The sequence below is a fragment of the Lutra lutra genome, chromosome 4, assembly GCF_902655055.1.
Source record: "Lutra lutra chromosome 4, mLutLut1.2, whole genome shotgun sequence".
NCBI classification, from domain to species: Eukaryota; Metazoa; Chordata; class Mammalia; order Carnivora; family Mustelidae; genus Lutra; species Lutra lutra.
The window spans coordinates 161,485,659-161,509,392 of NC_062281.1; the positions used below are offsets into that span (position 1 = coordinate 161,485,659).

General features: G+C 37.0%; 1 protein-coding gene across 14 annotated transcripts in view; it reads right to left on the minus strand.

Annotated features, from left to right (window-relative positions):
- MAST2 (microtubule associated serine/threonine kinase 2) overlaps positions 1–23,734 on the minus strand; it is a 208,642-nt gene that overhangs the window by 38,614 nt on the left and 146,294 nt on the right. For all 14 annotated transcript variants that reach the window (XM_047725738.1, XM_047725735.1, XM_047725734.1 and 11 more), the window contains one exon: positions 21,068–21,159. In XM_047725738.1, the coding sequence (XP_047581694.1) occupies positions 21,068–21,159 (92 nt within the window). The remainder of the gene's footprint in view (positions 1–21,067; positions 21,160–23,734) is intronic.

The following is a 23,734-nucleotide window of genomic DNA, read 5'->3' on the forward strand; positions in this document are numbered from 1 at the left end:
CAAGTCCCCCCAAGTCTGCAAACATGCCCAACCTCCTCATGGTATAGGAATTACCTTCATTCCCTTATTCGTTTTCACATGTTCCCTGTAAATTGCTAATGTACAGTACAGAAGGTTCGAATAAAACTTTGCTTACCTTTGCACTAGTCACAATAGTTCTTGAACCTAAGACTGCCATACTTCTCTGGCCTAACTTCCAGCTGGGGGTTAGTATTCAAAAGCTCCTAGCTGGCAGAAGCTGTCAATGTGTCTCTATACAAGGGGCCATGTCAAAGTAAGCCCCATACTACATGATGTGCTGACCTCTCTGCCAATCTCTGTCCACCTCCCCACTTCGTACTCATTTTCCCACACAGCACCTCTGTATCAGTTATATAAAGGCATTCTGAGGGCACCTGGTTGGCTCAGGCAGTGGAATGTGCAACTCTTAATCTCAGGGTTGTGGGTACAGCCCCAGGCTGGGCATATAGATTACTTAAAAATAAAATCTTTTAAAAATAAAAATAAATAAATAAAGACACTCTCTATGGGAAAACTAATTAGGAGGAGGCATTTTCAGCTTCCACTTATCCCCTTGACCGGGAGCCTCAGTGAGGTCACAGCCTTATGTACTAGGTCTGCTCTCAACCTTGCCCCAACTCTGGGTTTCCCAAGCTCTGTGTCTAGGATTATCTCTTATGATCTATTCTTACCTCCTGGCTAGCACAGGCTGTCAGGGTGTGAGAGAAATGATCCGCAGTAGTTGTTTCCTTAGCCAGGCCTTAATAAGTATCAGGTCTCCTCAGAATTATCAAATCCTTAAAAAAAAATTCTATTCTTTTAAAGTAATGTCACTCCAAAAATAACAAATATCTTCAGCTTGATCCTTGAGTGTAAAGCTAGATGCCCTTTTTTGGTTCCCCAAAATCCTCAGCTAAAGCCTCAAAGAAATCCCTAAACATGGGTATCCTACGAACAATGACTGCCCTTCCAAGGACCAGGTGCGGTGCTGGTTATGGGACAGAACATAAAGAATCTTTCAGGTGCTAACAGTAATGCTAGGGATTCAAAAAACATACACATGTCAAAAATAACTAACACCAAGAGGAAAAAAGTCCCTGCAAATCATCACCATCATCATCATCATCATTACCACCACCACCACCATCATCATCAGAGCATCACTAAGCTATGAGATGACTTCAAGCAGCCTAATAATCCTTAAAGGAGGAGATAGTAAGGGATACAGAAAACATAGTTGAAGAAGTGATATGTAAGAATCTCCAAGAACCCTCAGCATGAGAAAGATGAAGAAAACTACACCAAAACACATTATAATCAAATTGTTCAAAACACATGATAAAAATAAAAATCTTAAAAACATTTGAGTGGTAGGTGAGAAAGACATATACAGAGGAACAAAGATAAGGATTCTAGCAGATTTTTAATTAAAAACAATGTAAGAGTATCTTCAGTAACAGAGCAATATCTTCAAATTATGAAAAGAAAAACCCTACCAACCCAGATTCTATACCCAGCTACTGTGTAATAAAGAATTTGATGGCTTTTGTCTCAGTTCCTGGGAATGAGCCTCGTAATGTTGGAACTTCCCAAGTGACAGAAGTGTCTTTGATATTCATGGTAGGGCCTGATACTTTATGCAAATGAGATGACTCAGGATGGTGGCTGGTCAATCTAGAAAACCAACCATGTGGTTAGAGGGTCAGTGCTCTAAGCCATTTGATAACAGTTTGACCTCCAGGGAATGGAAGGGCATGCTAAAGGCTGAGTTTAATCACATATGCAATGAGTCCATCAATCATACCTACATAATGAACATTCTGGATACCAAAACTTCAGTGAACTTCCTGGCTATTACTCTGCATATTGCTACAATTAATATGCTGGGAGAAGGGCAGATCCAGATATCATGGGGAGAACACACCAAAAACTTCACATGTGCGGCCATCCCAGACTATAATTTGAGTCTCTTTTATGGGCTGGTTCTGATTTATATTCTTTTTGCTATAATAAAACTCTATTTGTAAGTATAACACTTTCCTGAGTTCTAGGAGTCATTCTACTAAAATACTAAACCTGAAGAGGTAGTGGGAACCTTTGAATTTATATCCAGTTGGTCAGAATTATGGGTGGCCTTGGAACCCCAAGCTTGCAGTTGGGTGTCTCAAGTAATGACAATTTTGTGGAGGACTATGTCCAAAACCAAATCCAGAGTATGGCTTAATTCTGGGTAATTAGTGTTAAAAGTCATTGCACCAGTAAAAATATTTTTTAAAACCAAGGTGAAATAAATATCTTTTCAGATTAAAAAAAAAAAATCCTCAAGAACAGCAGACTGCACTGTAACTTAAAAAAAAAAGTCCTTTAGGCAGAAAAAGATACCAAGTTAAAATATGGATCGACACAAAAGAATGAAGAGAAGTAGAAAAGTTAACTATGTGGGAAAACAAAGATTTTTTTGTTATTTAAATCTCTTTAAGAATAACAAATATTTAAACAAAAATAATAATAAAGTGGTGTGGTATTTACAACATTTGAGAATAAAAAGTTTGAAAGCAGCATCAGGTTATAAGAGGGAAAATGGGATGGTGTTAATCTTATACTATCTGTGAAGAGGTATAATATGATATATATTGCACATGTCAATGCAACTACCAAGTAACAGTTATAGCTCATAAGCCAGTAAAAGATATAAAGTGGAATAAAAACCATTCGACCCCAAATAAAGCAGAAAAAGAGCAAAAAGAAGAAAAAACAGATGGAACAATGATAACACAAGTAGGAAGATGACAGTTTTAAGCCAAACCGTATCACCAACAGTAAATATAAATCATCTAAAAGCCCCAAATAAAAGGCAGAGATTGTCAGATTGGATTAAAAAGACCCTATTAAGGAAACTGAAGCTATATTGTAACTCCTGAAAAAAGAAAACATCAGTTTCATGTGTCATACTGATAAATTCTATCAAGCATTTAAAGAAAAACTGGTACCTCTGCAATTTCTTCCAACAGAAGGGGAAAGAACACTTCCTAAACTCATTGTACAAGGCCAGTATTACCCTAATACAGATACCAGAAAAGAACATTAGAAGGAAAAACTACAGACCAGTATCTCTTATGGATATAGTTGTAAAATTCTCAACAAGACATTAGAAATATAAAATTTTACAATGCATAAAAAACTACATAACACAATCAAGTGCAATTTACTCCAGGTATGCAGGATTGATCAGACATCTGAAAATCAATCAATATAATCCACAACCACAACAGACTAAAGAGAAAAAAACCACGTAATTGCATGAATTGATTCTGAAAAGGTATTTGACAAAATCTAAAACCCATTCCTGATAAAACTCTCATCAAACTAGGAATAGAGAGGAACTTCCTCAACTTGACCAAGAACATCTACAGAAGACATACTGCTAACATCAGACTTAATGGTGAGAAAGAGGATGCTTTCCCCTCAGGACTGGGAACAAGGCAAAAATGTCCCCTCTCACCAGTCTCAACTCATACTGAACGCTGTAGTCAGTGCAATAAGATTTTTTAGAAATTTATTTATTTGAGAGAGAGAACGTGCACTCACGAGTGCGGGGGAGGGGCGGAGGGAGAGGGAATCCGAAGCAAATTCCAAAATGAGCACGGAGCCCCACCTGGGACTCCATCTAACAACAACTGAGATTATGACCTGAGCCAAAACTAAGGGTCAGATGCTTAACAGATTGAGCCACCCATGTGCCCTGCAATAAGAAAGAAAGTAAAGGTAAATACATTGGGAAAGAACAAATAAAACTATCTCTGTTTGTGGATGATAGGATTGTCTACATAAAGATTAAAAAATTAAATGGAGAATCAAAGAAGAAGAAATGAAGAACTGAATCAAAGAACTGAAGAAGAAAAAGAAAAAGAAGAAAGCAAAAAAATCACTGCTGGAACTAATAAGCAAATACAGCAAAGTCACAGGATACAAGGCTAATATACAAGTCAATTGCTTTGCTTTATATCAGCAATGAACAACTGGTACTTGAAATTAGAAACTATACACAAGGGGCGCCTTGGTGACACAGTTGGTTAAGCGTCTGATTTTGGCTCAGTTCATGACCTCAGGGTCCTGGGATCCAGCCCCATGTCAGGCCTCCTGCTCAGCAGGGAGTCTGCTTCTTCCTCTGCCCCTCGCTCCGCTCGTGCTCTTTCTTTCTCTCTCTCTCTCTCAAAAACAAAAACAAAAACAAAAAACCATCTTTTAAAAAAATGCACAAGACAATTAACTTTAACATAAAAATGAAATATGTATAAATCTAACAAAATATATACACTATATTCTGCAAACTATAATAATGAAAGAAATCAAAGACCTAAATAAATGAAGTACTGCATGTTCATGAATTGGAAGATTCAATATTGCTAAGATGTCAATTATTCCCAACTTGATCTACAGATTCAATGCAATTTCAATCAGAATCTCAGCAAGCTCGTCTCTGGTGTTTATATGGAAAGGTAAAATAACCAGAAAAGTAACACAATACTGAAGAACAAAGTTGGAGGACTGACGTTATGTGACTTTAAAACTCATTATAAAACTCAACATCACTAGTCATCAGAGAAATGCAAATCAAAACCACAATGAGATATCACCTCACACCAGTCAGAATGGCTAAAATTAACAACACAAGAAACAACAGGTGTTGGCAAGGATGTGGAGGAAAAAAACCAAACCGTCATGCACTGTTGGGAATGCAAACTGGTACAGCCACTGGAAAAGAGTATGGAGGTTCCTCAAAAAATTAAAAATAGAATTATCATAATCCAGCAATCCCACTACTGGGTACTTACCTAAAGAATATGAAAACACTAATTTGAAAAGATATATGTACTCTCTATGTTTGTTGTAGCATTATTTACAATAGCCAAAATGTGGAGGCAACCCAAGCACTGTCCACTAAGAGATGAATGGATAAAGATGAGGTATAAACAATGGAATATTACTCAGCCATAAAAAAGGAAAGAAATCTTCCCATCAGCAACAATATGAATGGATCTAGGGGGTATAATGTTAGATGAAATAATCAGAGAAAAATACCATATAATTTCACTCATATGAGGAAATTAAGATATAAACAAAGAAAAACGGAGACAAACAAAAAAAGAGACTCTTAAATACAGAGAATACACAGGTGGTTACCAGGGGTGGGGGGAGATGAGTGTGGGATGATGGGTGAAACAGGTGAAGGGGATTGAAGAGAACACTTATTGTGATGAATACTGTGATGAATACTGAGTAAGGTATAGAATTATTGAATCACTATATTATATACCTGAAACTAATATGACACTGCATGTTAATTATACTGGAATTTTAAAAAAACTCACTAAAAAGTTATAGTGATCAAGACAATGTAGTATTGGTGAAAGAACAGACATAGAGATCAAGAAAACGGAACAGAGCATTCAGAAACAGACAAACTCAACTGTAGTCAATTGATATATGACAAGAAAACATAGGCAGTTTGAAGGAGAAAGGACAGTCTTTTCAATGAATGGTGCTGGAACAATTGATCATCTATATGCAAAAAAAGGGCATCTAGACACAACCTTTCACAAAAACTAACTCAACATTGATAATGTAAATGATCCTAATGTAACATCTGCCTAAATGTAAAACACAAAACTTCTAGAAGATAATATAGGAGAAAATCAAGGTGATGTTGGCTTTGGTGATAACTGTTACAATATGAAACCAAAAGCACAATCAATGGAAGAAAAATAAGTGGACTGCATGAAAAGTAAAAACTTCTGCTCTACAAGAGATATTATTAAGAGAGGGGTACCTGGGTGGCTCAGTCTGTTAAGCGTCTGCTTTCAGCTTAGGTCATGATCAGCTTCTCCCTCTCCCTCTGCCGCTGCGTCTAACAAACAAAATCTTTAAAAAAATAAAAACAAAAAACAAGCAAAAACCACACTGCTGGGGGTATGCCAAGTGAAATAGCAGCCTAATGAAAGAACTCCAAATGGCCAAAGCTAGAACAATTTGGAACAAAATGAAGTATTAATAGGTTACAAATATTTATATAATATTACATTATATTCGAATGCTATAAAAGTTATACTATGAAATAAATGTCTATGGACCATATTGTTTATGACATAAATGATTGAAGAAATTCATAAATGGGGGAAGAGACAAACTGATAGAATACAGAACACCTGAAAAACACTATCAACCAACTTGACCTAATTAATACTTAACAGAAAAAAAAGCAGAATATACATTCTTTTCAAGTGAACTTGGAAATTTACTAAGAATAATCATATTCTGGGCCATAAAACAAGATTCAACAAACTTAAAAGAATTCCAGACTAATATGATATTGATTAAAAATCAGTAACAGAAAGATCTCAGGAAGATCTCCAAATCCGTGGAAAGTAAACAATACACTTCTGAATAACTGAAAGAAATCAAAAAGGAAATTAGAAAAATACTTTAAACTAAACAAAAATTAAAACCTAACATCTGAAACGGCTAAAACAGTTCTTACAGGGAAAACTGTATCACTAAATACTTGTATTAAAAAAGGACTAGGGGCGCCTGGGTGGCTCAGCGGGTTAAAGCCTCTGCCTTCGGCTCAGGTCATGATCTCAGGGTCCTGGGATCGAGCCCCACATAGGGCTCTCTGCTCAGCAGGGAGCCTGCTTCCTCCTCTCTCCCTCTGTCTGCCTCTCTGCCTACCTGTGATCTCTGTCTGTCAAATAAATAAATAAAATCTTAAAAAACAAAACAAAACAATACAAAAAAAAGGACTAAATTCAGTGACCTAAATCTCTATCTTAAATTAGAAAAAAGAAAGCAAATGAAACTCAGAATAAAGGAAATCACGAAGATCATAGGAGAAACCAATAAAAAAACACAACAGAGAAAATTAATAAAACCATACACAGATTTTAGATTAATAAACTACAGACAGACTGATTAGGAAAGAAAGAAAACACAAATTACCAACAGCAGGAATGAGAGAGGTGATATCCTACAGATTCTAGAGATACCAAAATAATAAGGCAATATTATGAACAACTTTATGTCAACTGGCAACTTAAATGAAACTGAAAATTGAAAATTTTCTTCAAGATGCAAACTACCAAGGCTCATTCACAAATAAATAGGTTACCTGAATAGCCCTGTAATCTATTACAGAAATTAAATTTATTATTTAAAACATACACATAAAGACAATTCCAGGCCCCATAGCTTCACTGGACAAGTCTACCAAACATTCAAGGAAATGTCTGTACATAAATTCTTCCAGAAAATTGATTCTTCCCAACTCATTCTATGAAGTCAGCATTACCCTGATTCCAAAATCAGCCAAAGATGAATGTATATACATACATTCTTAATGAAACTTCAGCAGATCAAATCCAACAATTGTAAAAAGGGTAACACATTATGACCAAGTAGATTTATCCCAGGAATACAAGTTGGTTAAAATCTGAAAAATCAATACAACCTATCATTATAATAGGCTGACAAAAACTATATGATCATCCCAGTAGACATAGAAAAATCATTTGTCAAAAATCCAACAATCATTTTTCAAACATTTATGCATGTATGTAGGTATGTATGTAATCTCTACACCCAATGTGGGGCTTGAACTCATTACTCCAAGATCAAGAGTCGCATGTTCTACTAACTGAGACAGCCAGGCGTCCCCCAACAACCATTTTTGATAAAACCTTTCACCAAACTAGGGATAGAAGGAAACATTCTTAAATGAATAAAGGGCATTGGTGATAAAGTATAGCTAACACTATACTTTAATGGTTATGACACAATGCTTTAAGATCAGAAACAAGAGCAGGACGTCTGTGCTCACCATTTATATTCAAATTTGTACTGGAGGATCTAGTAAGTACAATAAGAAAATAAAGAGAAATAAAAACCATCTGGGTCAGAAAGGGAGAAATATTTGTTTTAAAGTATAATATTTATATTAATGTATTTTTATAATAGATTTACATTTATATAAAGTATTTATTATACTTCTTAGAAAACCCGACAGAATCTACAATAAAGCTACTTAAATGAGTTCAGCAAGGCTACAGGATACAAGGACAATACACAAAAATCTATTATATTTCTATATGCTAGCAATAATCAGAAATTGAAAATAAAAATACCACTTACTGCATAAAACCATGAATATTTAGAGGAAGATCTGACAAAAGATGCATAAGAGTGACACAAAACATTGTTAAGAGAAGGACATTAAGAGGTACAAACTCCCAGTTACAATATAAATAAGTCATGGGTGCCTGGGTAGCTCAGTCGTTAAGCACCTGCCTTAGGCTCAGGTCATGATCCCAGGGTCCTGGGATCAAGTCCTACATCAGGGTCCCTGCTCAGCGGGGAGCCTACATCTCCCACTCCTACTCCCCCTGCTTGTGTTCCCCCCCCCCTCTGTCAAATAAATCTTTTTTTAAAATTTTATTATTTTATTTTATTTTTATTTTTATTTATTTATTTATTTGACAGAGATCACAAGTAGGCAGAGAGGCTGGCAGAGAGAGGGGGGAAAGCAGGCTCCCTGTGGAGCAGACAGCCCGATGTGGGGCTCGATCCCAGGACCCTGAGATCATAACCTGAGCTGAAGGCAGAGGCTTAACCCACTGAGCCACCCAGGTGTCCCAATAAATAAAATCTTTAAAAATATATATATATAAATAAGTCATGGAGATGAAAAGTACAGCATAGGGAATATAGTCAATGGAGACAGATGGTGACTTCACTTATCATGGTGAGCACTAATGCACAAAAGTGTTGAATCACTATGTTTTACATCTGAAACTAAACAAAAATTGTATGCAACTATACTTCAATAATAAATTTTACAATTTTAAAAATAAAAATAAATTTAAAGTATTTTTAAAAACATTGCTAAGAGAAATTAATGATGGCCTACCTAAAAAGAGAAATATACCACAGGTAAAAACATTCAACAATGTTAAGAAGTCAGTTCTCCCCTAATTGATCTACAGACTCAGAACAATCCAATCAAAACCCCAGCTGCCTTTTTTAAAAATAGATTTTATTATTTAGAGCAGTTTTAGGTTCACAGCAAAACTGAGCAAGGGCACAGGATTTTCAAAATACTCTCTGCCCTCACTCATGCATAGCCTTCTCCTACCAGCTACATTTTGGGCAAGCTGATTTTTAAACTTATATGGAAATATAAAAAACAAGGAGACAAAAAAAGAACACATACTATATGATTCCATTTAGATAAAATTCTACAAAAGTCAAACTAATTTATAGCTGACAGAAAGCACACCAGTGGGTGCCTGGAGATGGGAGGAATTCTAGAATGTTATGAGGAAACTTTTGGACATGATGGATACATACACTATTTTGATGGTGGTGATAGTTTCATAGGTGTATATATATGTATGTCAAATTTTCTCAAATTATATACTTTAAAATAAATGTTTTGTAAATTAAATTTTAACACAATTTTTTGCTCCCCCTTTTTTGAGTGTAGTGGGATTGAAGATCCTTCACATTTTTTGGAAATCTTTGGTCTTTTGCAGTTTAGTTTTTAAATATATTTCATGACCTTCATGGCTATATTATTATTATTATTATTATTATTATTATTTTAAATTTATTTATTTGACAGAGATCACAAGTAGGCAGAGGCAGGCAGAAAGAGAGGAAGGGAAGCAGTCTCCCTGCTGAGCAGAGAGCCGGATGCAGGGCTCGATCCCAGGACCCTGGGATCATGACCTGAGCTGAAGGCAGAGGCTTTAACCCACTGAGCCACCCAGGCGCCCCCACTGCTATATTATAGATGAAAAATAAATATCACAAAGATATGTAGCTCTCAATGGAAGAAGTGCTTTACTAGCCATATTATTTAGATCATGGTACTCATCTTTCAATTCTACCCAAAGGACGGTAAATTTCTTCTTCTTTTTTTAAGATTTTATTTATTTGTCAGAGAGCAAGAAAGAGAGTGAGTACAAGCGGGGAAGGAGGCTGCAGGCAAGGGAGAAGCAGGCTCTCTGCTGAGCAGGAAGCCTGATGCAGGACTCAATCCCAGGACCCTGAGACCATGACACTTAACCAACTGAGCCACCCAGGTGTCCCAGGATGGTAAATTTCCACCTTCCTTGATGCCAAGCAGTTTTTTTGAAAATGAAAGGAAAAGTTTCTAATGTTATTACATTTTTAACAAATAGGTTCAAAATCTATTAAACTTTACATTGGGAAGATGAGAACATCTTATTTCCAATGTTTTTAAGAGGCAGATGTATCCGTTTTAATAAGTGGCATCATTTTTGTCAATAAAATCACATACAAATGGGAACATTTCCAAATATCCATTTTCAAAATGGTCTCTCCATGGCACAAATTTTCTTTCAAAATGAAGCTACTTTTTCACTCACTGTTACACGTTACCTTCACCTTGAACAGACAGACTAAAAAGTGTATTTGTCACTGCTGCCCACTCCCCACCTCAACTTCCAGGCAGCATACTACTGAAAAGCACTTGTTAGCACAGACAAGTTCTGCAAATTTGGGAGACTTGACATTTTGTAAAAGAAAACTGCTACAACATTTAGTTTGACCATTCTTTTAAGTAATTTGCCATAAGACAACCAGTAAATTTCCTTCTTACACAAACCATTTCAAAGGCTCCCTCCACACTGTATTACAAGGTTCTGTACAAATGCACTTTTAAGAGACCAAACTGGTGGTTACCAGGGTGGGGGCGGGGAGATGGGTTAAAAAGGTGAGCAGATGAAGAGTACATACTTATTCTGATGAACACTAATGTACAGAATTGCTGAATCATATTGTACACCTGAACCTAATTTAACACTGTACACTAATATTGGAATTTAAAAGAGACTTAGTAATAGCAAAAACTCAGGCGAGGTATGGAAGTGCACCTGTAAGCCACAATATGCTCAAGGAAATTGGTGACTGAGGATGTACAGTGGAACTCTAACTCTGTTCATGGTAGATTATGTACAGTTTATGACACAAGCTAACACATGGGTCTAATGTGGGTAGTACCAGTGTGGATCCATACTTAAATGCTAGTAAACCCTGATTTAATTCTCATTTTTCATGGTAAAAAAATAAGTTTTTGTATTTTCCCCCCATGCCCGAATGGATGGTGTTTAGAGAACCACTTTGGCGAATGCTGTTATTCAAAAATTCTAAGTAGCAGAATGATGGGTACAAAGTGATATATTAGGGAAAAAGTCCAGTTTCAAAATTCAGAATGGACTGAGTAGAAAGAAAAAAGGAGTTAAGGAGTTTCTTCGATAAGTCAAATGAAAGGTGATAAGGGCCTTCATAAGACCATAAAAAAGTCAGAATGTATTCACCCAAAGTTAGTTTATCAAAGTTTTTTTCTGTCTTTTTTCTTCTCCCTACCCCAGCTTTTCCCAAGTCTTAAAGAAGATATAGTAGATACTTACCATGGAATATTACTCGGCCATAAAAAAGAAAGAAATCTTGCCATTTGCAACAACATGGATGGAGCTAGAGAATATGCTAAGCAAAGTAAGTCAGAGAAAGACAAATACCACACAATTTCACTCATATATGGAATTTAAGAAACAAAACAAATGAGCAAAGGGGAAAAAAGAGAGAGAGAAAGGCAAACCAAGAAACAGACTCTTAATTATGAAGAATGTATAGTTACCAGAGGGGAGGTAGGTAGGGGGATGAGTTAAATAGGTGATGGGGATTAAGGAGTGCACTTGTCACAATGAATACTGGGTGACATATGGAAGTGTTGAATCACTACATTGTATACCCAAAACTAATATTACACTCTATGTTAATTAACTAGAATTTAAATAAAAACCCCAAAAAATAAGAAGATTAAGATGTTAAAATATTAACATTTTGAAGCAAATATTTAATTATTAAAAATCACATTATTCGGAAGAACTCTTAAAACAAAAACAAAAACAAAAGCCCTCTTTCTTAAAAATGGCCAGAAATGGATAAACAGGACAAAAAAATCTCATCAAGGGGCACCTGGGTGGCTCAGTGGGTTAAAGCCTCTGCCTTCAGATCAGGTCATGATCCCAGGGTCCTGGGATCGAGCCCCACATCGGGCTCTCTGCTCAACAGGGAGCCAGCCTGCTTCCCTTCCTCTCTCTCTGCCTGGCTCTCTGCCTACTTGTGATCTCTGTCTGTCAAATAAATAAATAAAATCTAAAAAAAAAAAAAAAAAATCTCATCAAGACAGAAAACTCAGCAGCCTATAAGGCAGGCTTTTTTCAACTTTACCAAGCAGTTTAACAGTTGCAAGAGATAGTTCAAAGGCAAAGAGTCATCCATGCCAGAGAAACAAGTTATAATGAAACATGTAAACAAACAGAACAGAGAATATCCCTAGCCATTAGTGAAATACAAATCAAAACCACAATGAGTTACCACCTTACACCAGTCAAAATAGCTTAAATTAACAAGATAGGGAACAACAAATGTTGGTGAGGATGTGGAGAAAGGGGAACCCTCTTACACTGCTGGTGGGAATACAAGCTGGTATAGTCACTCTGGAAAACAGTATGGAGGTTCCTCAAGACGGTAAAATAGAGTTACCCTATAACCTAGCAATTGAACTACTGGGTATTTACCCCAAAGATACAGATATACTGAAAAGGGTACCTATACCCCAATGTTCATAGTAGCAATGTCCACAATAGCCAAACTGTGGGAGGAGCCAAGATGCCCTTCAACAGGTGAATGGATAAAGAAGATGTGGTTCATATATACAATGGAATATTACTCAGTCGTTAGAAAGGATGAATACTCACCATTTACATCAACTTGGATGGAACTGGAGGGTATTGACTTTCAAATCAAAACTACAATTCAATGTATACCAGGTCATTGTGCTGTATATTTTAAAGGTCTTACAATTTTATTTATCAGTTATACCTTAATGAGACTGAAAAAAAATATAAAATTCACTTGGAATTAATTTCTGTAAAGAGTTAAATCTTTCAATTTCTCCATATGGACATACAATTGCCCCAGTGTTACTTTCATCATAAATCAAGGGTCCATATATATATATATTTGCCTCTGGGATCTCCTTTTTCCTTCCCTTACATTGATTCTTCAATATTCTTTATTTAAGCTAAGGGCATTATTACTCATTAATCACCCAAGCAGGAAATCTGGAGATAATTGATTCTAATCCCTGCTTATTTAACTTCATTAATTTTTCTCATATTCATGTACTTTCTCCATTTCTGACATTCCCTTACATTTTTTTTTTAAAGATTTTATTTATTTGACAGACAGAGATCACAAGTAGGCAGAGAGGCAGGCAGAGAGAGAGAGAAGGGGAAGCAGGCTCCCCGCTTAGCAGAGAGCCCGATGTGGGGCTCGATCCCAGGACCCTGGGATCATGACCTGAGCCGAAGGCAGAGGCTTTAACCCACTGAGCCACCCAGGCGCCCCATTCCCTTACATCTTGATAACGGCAATTGTCTCCTAACTGGTCTTGCAACTGCCAGTGTATCCTTGCTTTTGTACTCCCAAGCACCTTGTACATATATTTAATACAGCCCTTAACGTATTTACTAGGTGAAATTTGCTTCCTGAATACACAGCTTCCCCTGAAGTTCTTTCGAGTAATAAGTGCTTGCTTTCACACATCCCTTTGCATCAAGCCCTGGGAAGCCCTAGAAGTGGGGTAGGTATTCTGCTGACTCCTCATATTCTCTCTCAGGTATTCTCCAGCCTAATGCATTGAATTACCCATATCAGTATTTAGAAGGCCTCCCAAACTTAATATACCTAAGGGTCTCAAGGATTGGAGATCCTGGAAGCAAATGTTTGGTCTGGGGGGGTGAAGTTTCTAGATGGCACAGGTAGAAAGACTGGAGGTGCTTGGAGAGCAGCAAGAAAAATGAAATTAAAATTATGCACACATGGCCTAAGTAACTGTGGTACTATGGAAGAAAAGCTCACTGGAAGACAGGAGTTCAAACAACTGAAAAATCAATGAGTGTATTCAAAACATCAAGAATAACAGGAGTTAGGGGCGCCCAGGTGGCTCAGTTATTAAGCGTCTGCCTTCAACTCTGGTCATAATCCCAGGGTCCTGAAATCAGGCCCCACATCAGGCCCCCTGCTCAGCAGGAAGCCTGCCTCCCCCTTTCCCACTCCCCCCGCTTGTATTCCCTCTCTCACTGTCTCTCTCTCTCTCTCTGTGTCAAATAAATAAAATCTTAAAAAAAAACTCTAGGAGTTAGAAGTGAAGAGTAACAGAGTTAAAAGCTAAGATATTTACAACTGCAACGATGGGTAGTGATAGAATTTAAGAGTATAAGATTCAAAGTTTGGGGGCGCCTGGATGGCTCAGTGGGTTAAGTGTCTGCCTTCAGCTCAGGTCATGATCTCAGGGTCCTGGGATAGAGCCCTGCATTGTCTCTCTGCTCAGCGGGGGGCCTTCTTCCCACTCCCCCTCTGCCTGCCTCTCTGCCTACTTATGATGTCTCTCTGTCAAATAAATAAATAAAATCTTTTTAAAAAATGATTCAAAGTTTAGGGACATTAACAAAGAGAATAATGAAAAGATAAGGAGAACAACTTCCTCTTCCTTTCAGGTCCAATGGTATAAGGTCATGGGATAGGTAAGAGCTAACACTTGAGAGGGCTGCAGGACAATCTGTTCTAACCTCTCCCTCTCCTACAAGATTGCATTAGAACAAGACTGAGCATATAGGAGATTTTGCTGATAATAAACTCCAGAAGGTACACTGGAAGGGTTTCAAGAGTCAGAGAGCGTTAAGAAAAAGGGACAAGACAGGGAATATTCAGAGATTTCTGGGAATTAAGAGTGTAGGAGATGGGAGAGGAGGGTGCCAGGGGATTCCTGTAGTGATTGACAGGAATGAGGGATAATGAAATTAGCCCTAGTGGATTCAAGGAAGATAGAGTGAGGAGGCTGTAAGTATTAGGGAGTAAAGAGGAATGAATTACTGGGGCTTGCTCCAAAGGTTCAAGGAAGTCACCCTCTAAGTCCCAATATACTAGTTTAAAATCAGGTGATACTTAAACATCATATAAATCTGCATGACCACAGATCTATTAATCTTATCCCCAAAATTTATACAGTATATTCCATGACTCAGCAATTCCACATTTACATACACAGAGAATCTGTAAAGACAACATTGAACTCTGTAGCACCATCAACATCTAGACATAAGTGACATCTATGGACTAAATCCAATGACAGCAGAACCACATTCTTCTCAAGATCACATAGAGCATTCATCAAGACACACCACATTCTGGGCCATAAAGCACATCTGAACAAATTTAAAAGAACAGAAATCATAAAATGTCTACTTTCAGATCTTAATGGAATTAAATTAGCAATCAAGAACAGAAAATAACTGGAAAATGGCAGAATACTTGGAGATTAAAAACACACCTTAAAATAACACATGGGTTAAAAAAGAAATCTCAAGATAAATAAATTAATACATTAAAAATATTTTTAACTAAATGAAGATGAAGTTACAGCTTACCTAAATTTGTTAGGTGCAGTGAAACACAGCTTTGAGAGAAAGTCATAGGATGAAATTATTTTATATATTATATATATATAGATAGTATTAGCATATACTAGGAAGAAGATCTAAAATTAATCATCTAAGCCTCCACCTTAAGGAACTAGAAAAAGAGCAAATTAAGTCTAAAGTAAATAAAAGATATGATAAATACTGGAGGAGAAATCAATGAAATAAAAAACAGAAAATCAACAGAGAAAAATCGACAAAACTAAAAGCTAGGTCTCTGAGAAAACCAACAAAATGGATAAACCTCTAGCCAGGCTAAGAAAAATAGAAGACATAAATCACTAATGTTAGAAATTAAAGAAGGGACAGGACTACAGATTCCATGGATATGAAGAGGAAAATAAAACAATGTTATGAATAGCTCTGCGTCCATAGATATGAAAACCTAGATTAAAAAGGCCAATTCCTTAAAAAAACAAACAAACAAACAAAAACTACCAAAGCTCAGGCAAAAAATAGATAATCCAAATAGGCTTAAAGAAATTTAATCAATAATTAATAGCCTTCCAAAACAGAAAGCACCAGGCCTAGTTGTGTTCAATAATGAATTCTATCAAACATTTAGTAAGAAATTATACCAATTCTCCACAATCTCCTCCAGAAGATAGAAGCAGGGGGAACTTACTCTATAAGGCCACCATTATCCTAATACCAAACCAGATAAAGATGGTACAAGAAAAAAACAAAAAAACAAAAAAACCTACAGACCATTATCTCTCATGATAGATGTAAAATCCTCCAAAAAAATATTAGCAAATCAAACCAACAATGCCTGAAAGGAATTATACACTGTAACTAACAGGATTTATCCCAGGTATGCAAGACCGGTTCAATATTGGAAAATCAACTAATGTGACCATCAAATCAACAAGCTAAAGAAGCAAAATCCAATGATCATGTCAACAGATTCAGAAAAAGCTTCTGACAAAATCCAAAACTCATTCATGGTTTTAAAACTTCTCAACAAATTATGAATGGAAGGAAAGTTCCTCAACTTGATAAAGAACCTTTACAAACAGCTAATATCATACTTATTGGTGAGAAACTTGAAGCTTTTCCACCAAGTGGTACCTTCTAATCACTGGTTCTCAACACTGCACTGGAAGTCCTAGCTAATACAATAAGACTAGGAATTAAAAGGTATAGAAAGGGGTACTCAATATTGTCAAGATGTCATTTCTTCCTAACTTAATATATGGATTCAACACAATCCCAACCAAAATCTCAGCAAATTATTTTGTAGATGTTGACAAACTGATTCTAAAGTTTATATGAAGAAGCAAAAGACCCAAAATAGCCAACTTAATATTGAAGAAAAAGAACAAAGTTGGAGAAATAATGCTATCCAACTTCAAGACTTACTATAAAGCTATGGTAATCAAGACTGGATGGTACTTAAAAGAAAAAAAAGACTGTATGGTACTAGATAAAGAAAAGACAAATTAATGGAACAGAATAGAGACAGAACAAATAGGCAGAAACAGACCCACATAAATATAGTCAACTGATCGTTGACAAAGGAGAAAAGCAACAAAACAAAATGAAAAAACCCAGTCTTTTCAACAAATAGTGCTGGAACAACTGGACAACCACATGCAAAAAAATGAATCTACAGACCTTCATAAAAATTAACTAAAAATGGATCACAGACCTAAACATAAGATGCAAAACTATAAAACCTCTTAGAAGGTAACATTGGAGAAAACCTTTATGACCCTGGATATGGCAATGACATGTTATTTACTTTTTTAAAAGATTTTTTATTCATTTATTTTTGAGAGAGAATGAGAGAGAGAGAGAGAGAGAGACAGAGTAAGTGTGAGCATGAGTGGAGAAGAGGGGCAGAGGAAGAAACAGACTCTCTGCTGAGCAGGGAGCCTGATGTGGGGCTCAATCCCAGGACCCCAAGGTCATGACCTGAGCCAAAATCAAGAGTTGGATGTGGAACCGAACGAACCACCCAGGCACTCTGACAATGACATTTTAGACACAACACCAGGGGTGTCTGGGTGGCTCAACTGGTTAAGCGTCCAGCTCTTGATTTCAGCTCAGGGTCATGAGATCGAGTCCCACATCAGGCTCTGCACTGGGCATGGAGCCTGCTAAAACTTTCTCTTTCCCTCTCCCTCTATCTCTCCTCTCCTGCATGTGTGCCCACTCCCTCATTCATTCATAAAAAAATATAGACACACCACCAAAGGCAGAATCCATTAAAGAAATAATTAAGTTGGTTTTCATTAAAATTAAAACCTTCTGCTATGCAAAAGAGAATTAAAAAACAAGCTGAAGACTAGGAAAACATATCTGCAAAAGCCATCTGATAAAAGACTATTATCAAAAATATACAAAGAACATGCCTCTCTGCCTACTTGTGATCTTTCTCTGTCAAATAAATAAATTAAAAAATATATATACAAAGAACATTTAAAATTCAACTATAAGAAAACAAACAACCTGATTAAAAAACATGCAAAAGATGTGAAGAGACATCTCACCAAAAAAGATGGCAAGTAAGCATATGAAAAGATGTTCAACATCATATGCCTTAGGGATATGAAAATTGAAACAATGAGATACCACTACAAACCTATTAGAATAGCTAAATTCCAAAACACAAAATTCCAAATGCTGGTGAGGATGTGGAGCAACAGGAACTCTCATTCATTGCTGGTGGGAGTGCAAAATGGTACAGACACTTGGGAAGACAGTTTGTTAGTTTCTTAAAACTAAACATACCCTTAATCATATGATCAAAGCAATCAAGCTCTGTGGTATTTATCCAACTGAACTGAACATTAATGTCCACAAAAAATCTTCACAGAGATATTTACCACAGCTTTATTCAAGCTGCCAAATTTAGAAGCCACCAAGATGTCCTTCTGTAGGTGAATGGGTTTATAAACTGTGGTACATCAGACAATGGAATATTATTACTCAGTGCTAAAAAGAAATAATTTATCAAGCCGTGGTAAGACATGAAGGAATCTTAAGTGCAAATACTAAGTGAAATAAACTTGAAATAAATAAATAAACTTGAAATAAAATTAAGTGAAATAAATTTGAAAAGGCTACATACTGTATGATTCCAACTATATGAAATTCTGGAAAAGACAGAACTATAGGGACAATGAAAAGATTAGTGGATGCCTGGGGTTAGAGGCAGGAAGGGATGAAAAGGCAGAGCACAGGGGGTTTTCAGGGCAGTGAAACTATTCTGTATGAAGCTGAAATGATAGATACTTGTCACTGCACCTTTGTCAAAACCCACAGGATATACAACACCAAGAGTGGCCCCTAATATAAATTATGGACTTTGAGTGATAATGATGTACCAATGTAAGTTAATTGACTTCAACAAATGTACCACTCTGGTGCAGGATACCCCCCCTCACCCCGTGGTGTGGGGATGGTGTATAGGGGAGCTCTTTCTACTTTCTGTTCAGTTTTGCTGTGAACCTAAAAACTGCTCTAAAATTTAAACAAAGTTTATAAATTAAAACAACAACAACAACAACAACAAAAAACAACACCAACAAACTAGGAAGGTTCTATTTCCAGAATGACTAAGTACCTACTAAACTGACCTTACTGTAGTTATAATCTACTTATATATACTAAATATTTAATAACAGATTGACCTATATGGAATAAATAGCCTTTCAAATCGACAGACTTCATATTACTCAACAGATCAGGATGTATAAGATCTGAGGATATAATCTAATGGGAAGTTTGATCTGCATGGAACAATCAGTGCTGCCTTTCTTAGCATCTAGGTTAGGTAAAGAGTCTACAGCCATGAATTGGGCTTTTAAGTTAATCCTTTTTCCCTGGGTCTGAGGCCCACCTGGATTTTCTGCAGTGATTAGGGAGAGATGATGATGATGACAGGTAACATTTATGGAATATGAAATATGTTATACATATTAATTCAAAGCTACAGTCCACAGCCCTAGGCAGGCTGAAAGATCAGATGATGTTCTCAATCAAAGTCCCTTGAATAGGGAAGATCTAGATCTAAACTCTAACTGCTGGGAATCTAAATAATCATCTCAGAACGGAAAAGCCAGTAGTAATTAATGCCTAGTACTCATATTATAGTTGTGAAATAATGTATAAGGTCTAGAGATGCTAAATTTATTTCTATAGGATGAAAAGGCCAGGTCAGATATAAGCTGTTTTTACAAAGTTCCAGGGTAGAGTACACATAACCCAGTCAGTTTGAGGAGGAACATACCTAAACACAATGAGAGCTTTGCTTTCCAGTCTCAGTAAGTCTCCAATCCCCTGGGTCCTCCTGCACTCTTCATGGTGTCTTCTAACGTGACAGTTAGTGTTTAAGAGTTTTATTGATTCCTGGAAACGGGCCATGAGCCCACTGAATAATAGTTGGATAGGAGCCCAGTAAAGTGAGAACCTTCTCCCAAGGACAAAAAGCAATTTCAGAATCGCCAATGCTTAGACAACTATTCCACATGCACCATTTTTTCCCTCCAAAGACACAGTAAACTGTGAGCAAGGAGACAAACCCAAGTGAAAAAGATCGGTCTTATTTGGCTTGATGATGAGCTGTTTCATTGCTTTGGTACTGTTTTACTGCCCAAAGATAGACAAGCTCCATGGCTTACCCACGCAGTAAGCTCTAAACAGCTTCCTATGGTTCCAAGCCTGTTCCATTTCCATTACACCTAGGTCTGGAACTCCCACTGTAAATAATGTAGCAGTGAAAAGTTTAACAGTGCAGCAACCCCTTTAGCAAAGCTAAGGCCCCTTTGCTGGCCTCCCTGGGATGCAAAAATACATGTCTAAACTAAAATATATGGCTAACTCAAATGAGGTCTTCTCCCTCTTAATTTTTCTATATTCCCCAGTCAGAGGCAAGTAAATCAGTCCTTATACTGTTTGGAGGAGCCCATATTCCATATGGAGCAGAGTCTGAATATAGAGATCATGCTTCAATTACAATATGTGAAATTAATACCAACTTAAAACGAATATTCCTATCACTTTTGTTTACTCCTATTCTAACAGAGAAAGTTATCAGGAGTTGTATGAGGCAGAAAACCATCTTTGTAAGGACTGCCCCTTGGGCATGGTAGGACAACATTTAATAAAGCTCTTTTCACATGGTCCCAGAAGGCTGGAGCCATAACATGCTCTCTATATACCAGTACAGATGCCATAGACCCAGGAAACAAACCCGGCCCCAAAACATGCAAAAGGCCAAAAGGAATGTTGGCAGGTCGAAGCAAGAATCAACTAAGAGTCAAAAACAGACTGAACACATCCTCCCATAGAAAGCATGCCCATGAACTCTGTATTCCTCAGTCAACTGAGTGAAGTAACAATGTAGTATGCTGAGCCACACAAAGTGAGAAGTAGGAAAGAAATTAGGTGTCACTGGTCACTCTTTCCCCCACCTTTCTTAACCTTCAAGCACTCACCTGTGTGGCCATGGAGTGGTGAGTGTGGCCTTGGTAGTGTAGGTGATGTGTTAGAGGTCACAATCAAACTCTTGCGGTTACTTGTCCGACAACTGCAATGAAAACAGAAATGTCAGTTATAATAGGGTCCACCATGGGCTCAGAGAACTTAAATGGCTACTGAGGAACAACAGTGACATCATTCCATGGACTGAGCAGTATACTACTTCAAACTGAGCTGGGGCAGCAAATTCTGTTTGCCCCAGAAAGACTTCATAATTCGTAGCATTCTGCCTTACAATTACTTTTGTCACTGTCTTGACTTTTATCTTGTATTGCCATTGCACTTTGTAATGTTTAGGTTTTGCTTCCCAAGTAAATTCAAGGAGATCCTCTAAACAACCATGATTTAGTGGCATCTGAAGAAGAATGGTCATGGTAAATTTAGAAAACAAAATACACAAGTCATATTCTCATATTTCATAAAAATTAATGTTCTTGCCATAAAAATGAAACTATTAACTTAACCCATGAAATTTATTTTTAAAAATCTGCTTAATCAAGAATTAAGTAATACTTTCATTTCACCATAAATTTCAGAACAGGTGGGTTCTTTCTAAAAACTGTCTTCCTATAACATGTTAATTAATGCCTGAGTCTTTTTCTTGTGGTTGGAGAAAACCAAATCATCATGAAAAGCCATTTCATGCTATACTTGCTAGTGAAAACGTGTATAAATGTATTTGAAAGGCATTAGGGAAACTTGCCATTTATATTCATCCAAACAAATATTTACCAAACACCTACTTGACACCAGACACTGTTCTAGATGTTAGGGAAGCAATAGGAAACAAGAGAAAAGTCTCTGTTCTCAAACTGGAGTGCTGCTATGAAGAAAGATAAAGAGAGGGATGGGGGGAGGAGTCGGAATGTTCAAGAAATAGTAATGGGCGTCAGGAGGGGAGAACGATAGGAAAAAGAGTAGGTTAGAAAGGGTATGGGGGTAGGTCACAGGCAGACTCTGTAGGTCTGGTAGACTATCCTGAAGAACTACTGGAAATGTGACAGGAAATCACAGGAAGGATTGAAATCAAGCTCAAGAATGAGATCATGATAAGAAATAATGAGCACTTTCCCCTAAGAAACCATCAGGAAAAATCTAATCCTGTCTCACAGCCCTCATTACTCAGTCACCATCATATGTCCAAGCTTCTTATTCTCTAATGTGAAACAGTCTCCCTTTATTCTCTGATCTTCCAACAAGAAAAGCTTGCAGTGTGTCTCCATGAACTCATTCTGTCATCAGCAAACTCCCTATATTCTCAACTTCTTTGCTCAACGTTCATTTTAAATTCTAGTTCTAACTGAATCTTGCTTAAACCCCATCATAATACACACACAGGACACCACAGTCCTGGTGAAATCCCAACCATTTTAAACCCAACTTTCCATCTATTTTACAACTGCACTCAGGCAGCTGAAGGGTGACTAAAGAAAAACCCCAAATCATGCTGGCCAGTGTCTCTTTATATTTAAGATGATAACTATCAAGTGGGTCTCCTTAACCATACTACGGTTACCTGGACAATGTGTGCTCACTCTCTCTCCAAGACAACTAACTCTCATCTTCTCTCCAAACTTCCAGCACTCCTTCCCCAAATCTCACACTCATCTGCTGACTTTGCTTTTTATTCAACTGGGGGTAAAAAGCAACAACACAAAAATGCTTCATATTCTGCTATACAAGTCTATTAGCCTAAATTTGTATCCATATACTCTAGTTTCCTATCTACAACAGCAGAAGGAAACACCATGCTCCTGTCAAAGGCAACTCCTCGGACTTTCCCCTTTAAGGTCTCCACCTACACTGCCCTCCCTCTCCTCTGCCATAATTCCTACTTCCTACTAAATCATTCTCATCATCATAAAAACATGTCATTTCTTCCATCACACAAAAATAAAAACAAAATCTTTCCTAGGCCTCCCTGGCTTGTGCAGTTCTTTGCTCCCATCTTTAAGAAAGATTCCATGTGGGGGTTCAACACTTGTCATCTTCACACCTTCATTTCCTATTCTCTCTTCAGCCCACTTGAGTCAATCATCCCATTCTGCCATTGAAATCACTGTTGTCAAAATCACCAATGACCTTGATCCTCATCTTATGTAACCTCTCAACATTTAGTTTTAACTCCCTCTTTTAAAAAAATTTTTTTAATTGGAATTTAATTTACAGTCACTAAAATATACAGATCTTAAGTGTTCTGTTCATGAGATAATTGTATATAGCCATATAACAACATCCAAAACAAAAGACGGTAATTCTATTACCCCAGAAAGTTCTCATGTGCCCCTTTCCAGTCAAACTCTTGTCTCCCAATCGGTTTCTTCTAACATATGGCATTATTTTTTTTTACTGGATTTCCTATAAGTAGAATTGCACACTATGTATTTTTGTGTGGGCTTGCCTTTTGTTCAACCTAATATCTGTATAACTCTTCCTGAGACACTTTTCTTTCTTTAGTTTCTAGGACATGATGATTTCCTGGTCTTCCTATCTCACTAGCTGCTCATCTTTTATTCTCCTTTGCTAGCTCCTTCTCTTCCTGACCACTAAATCATTTAGTACTCAGGGGCTCAGATCTGAAATATCGTTTTTCTCTCCCTACACTCACTCCCTAAATTATTTTT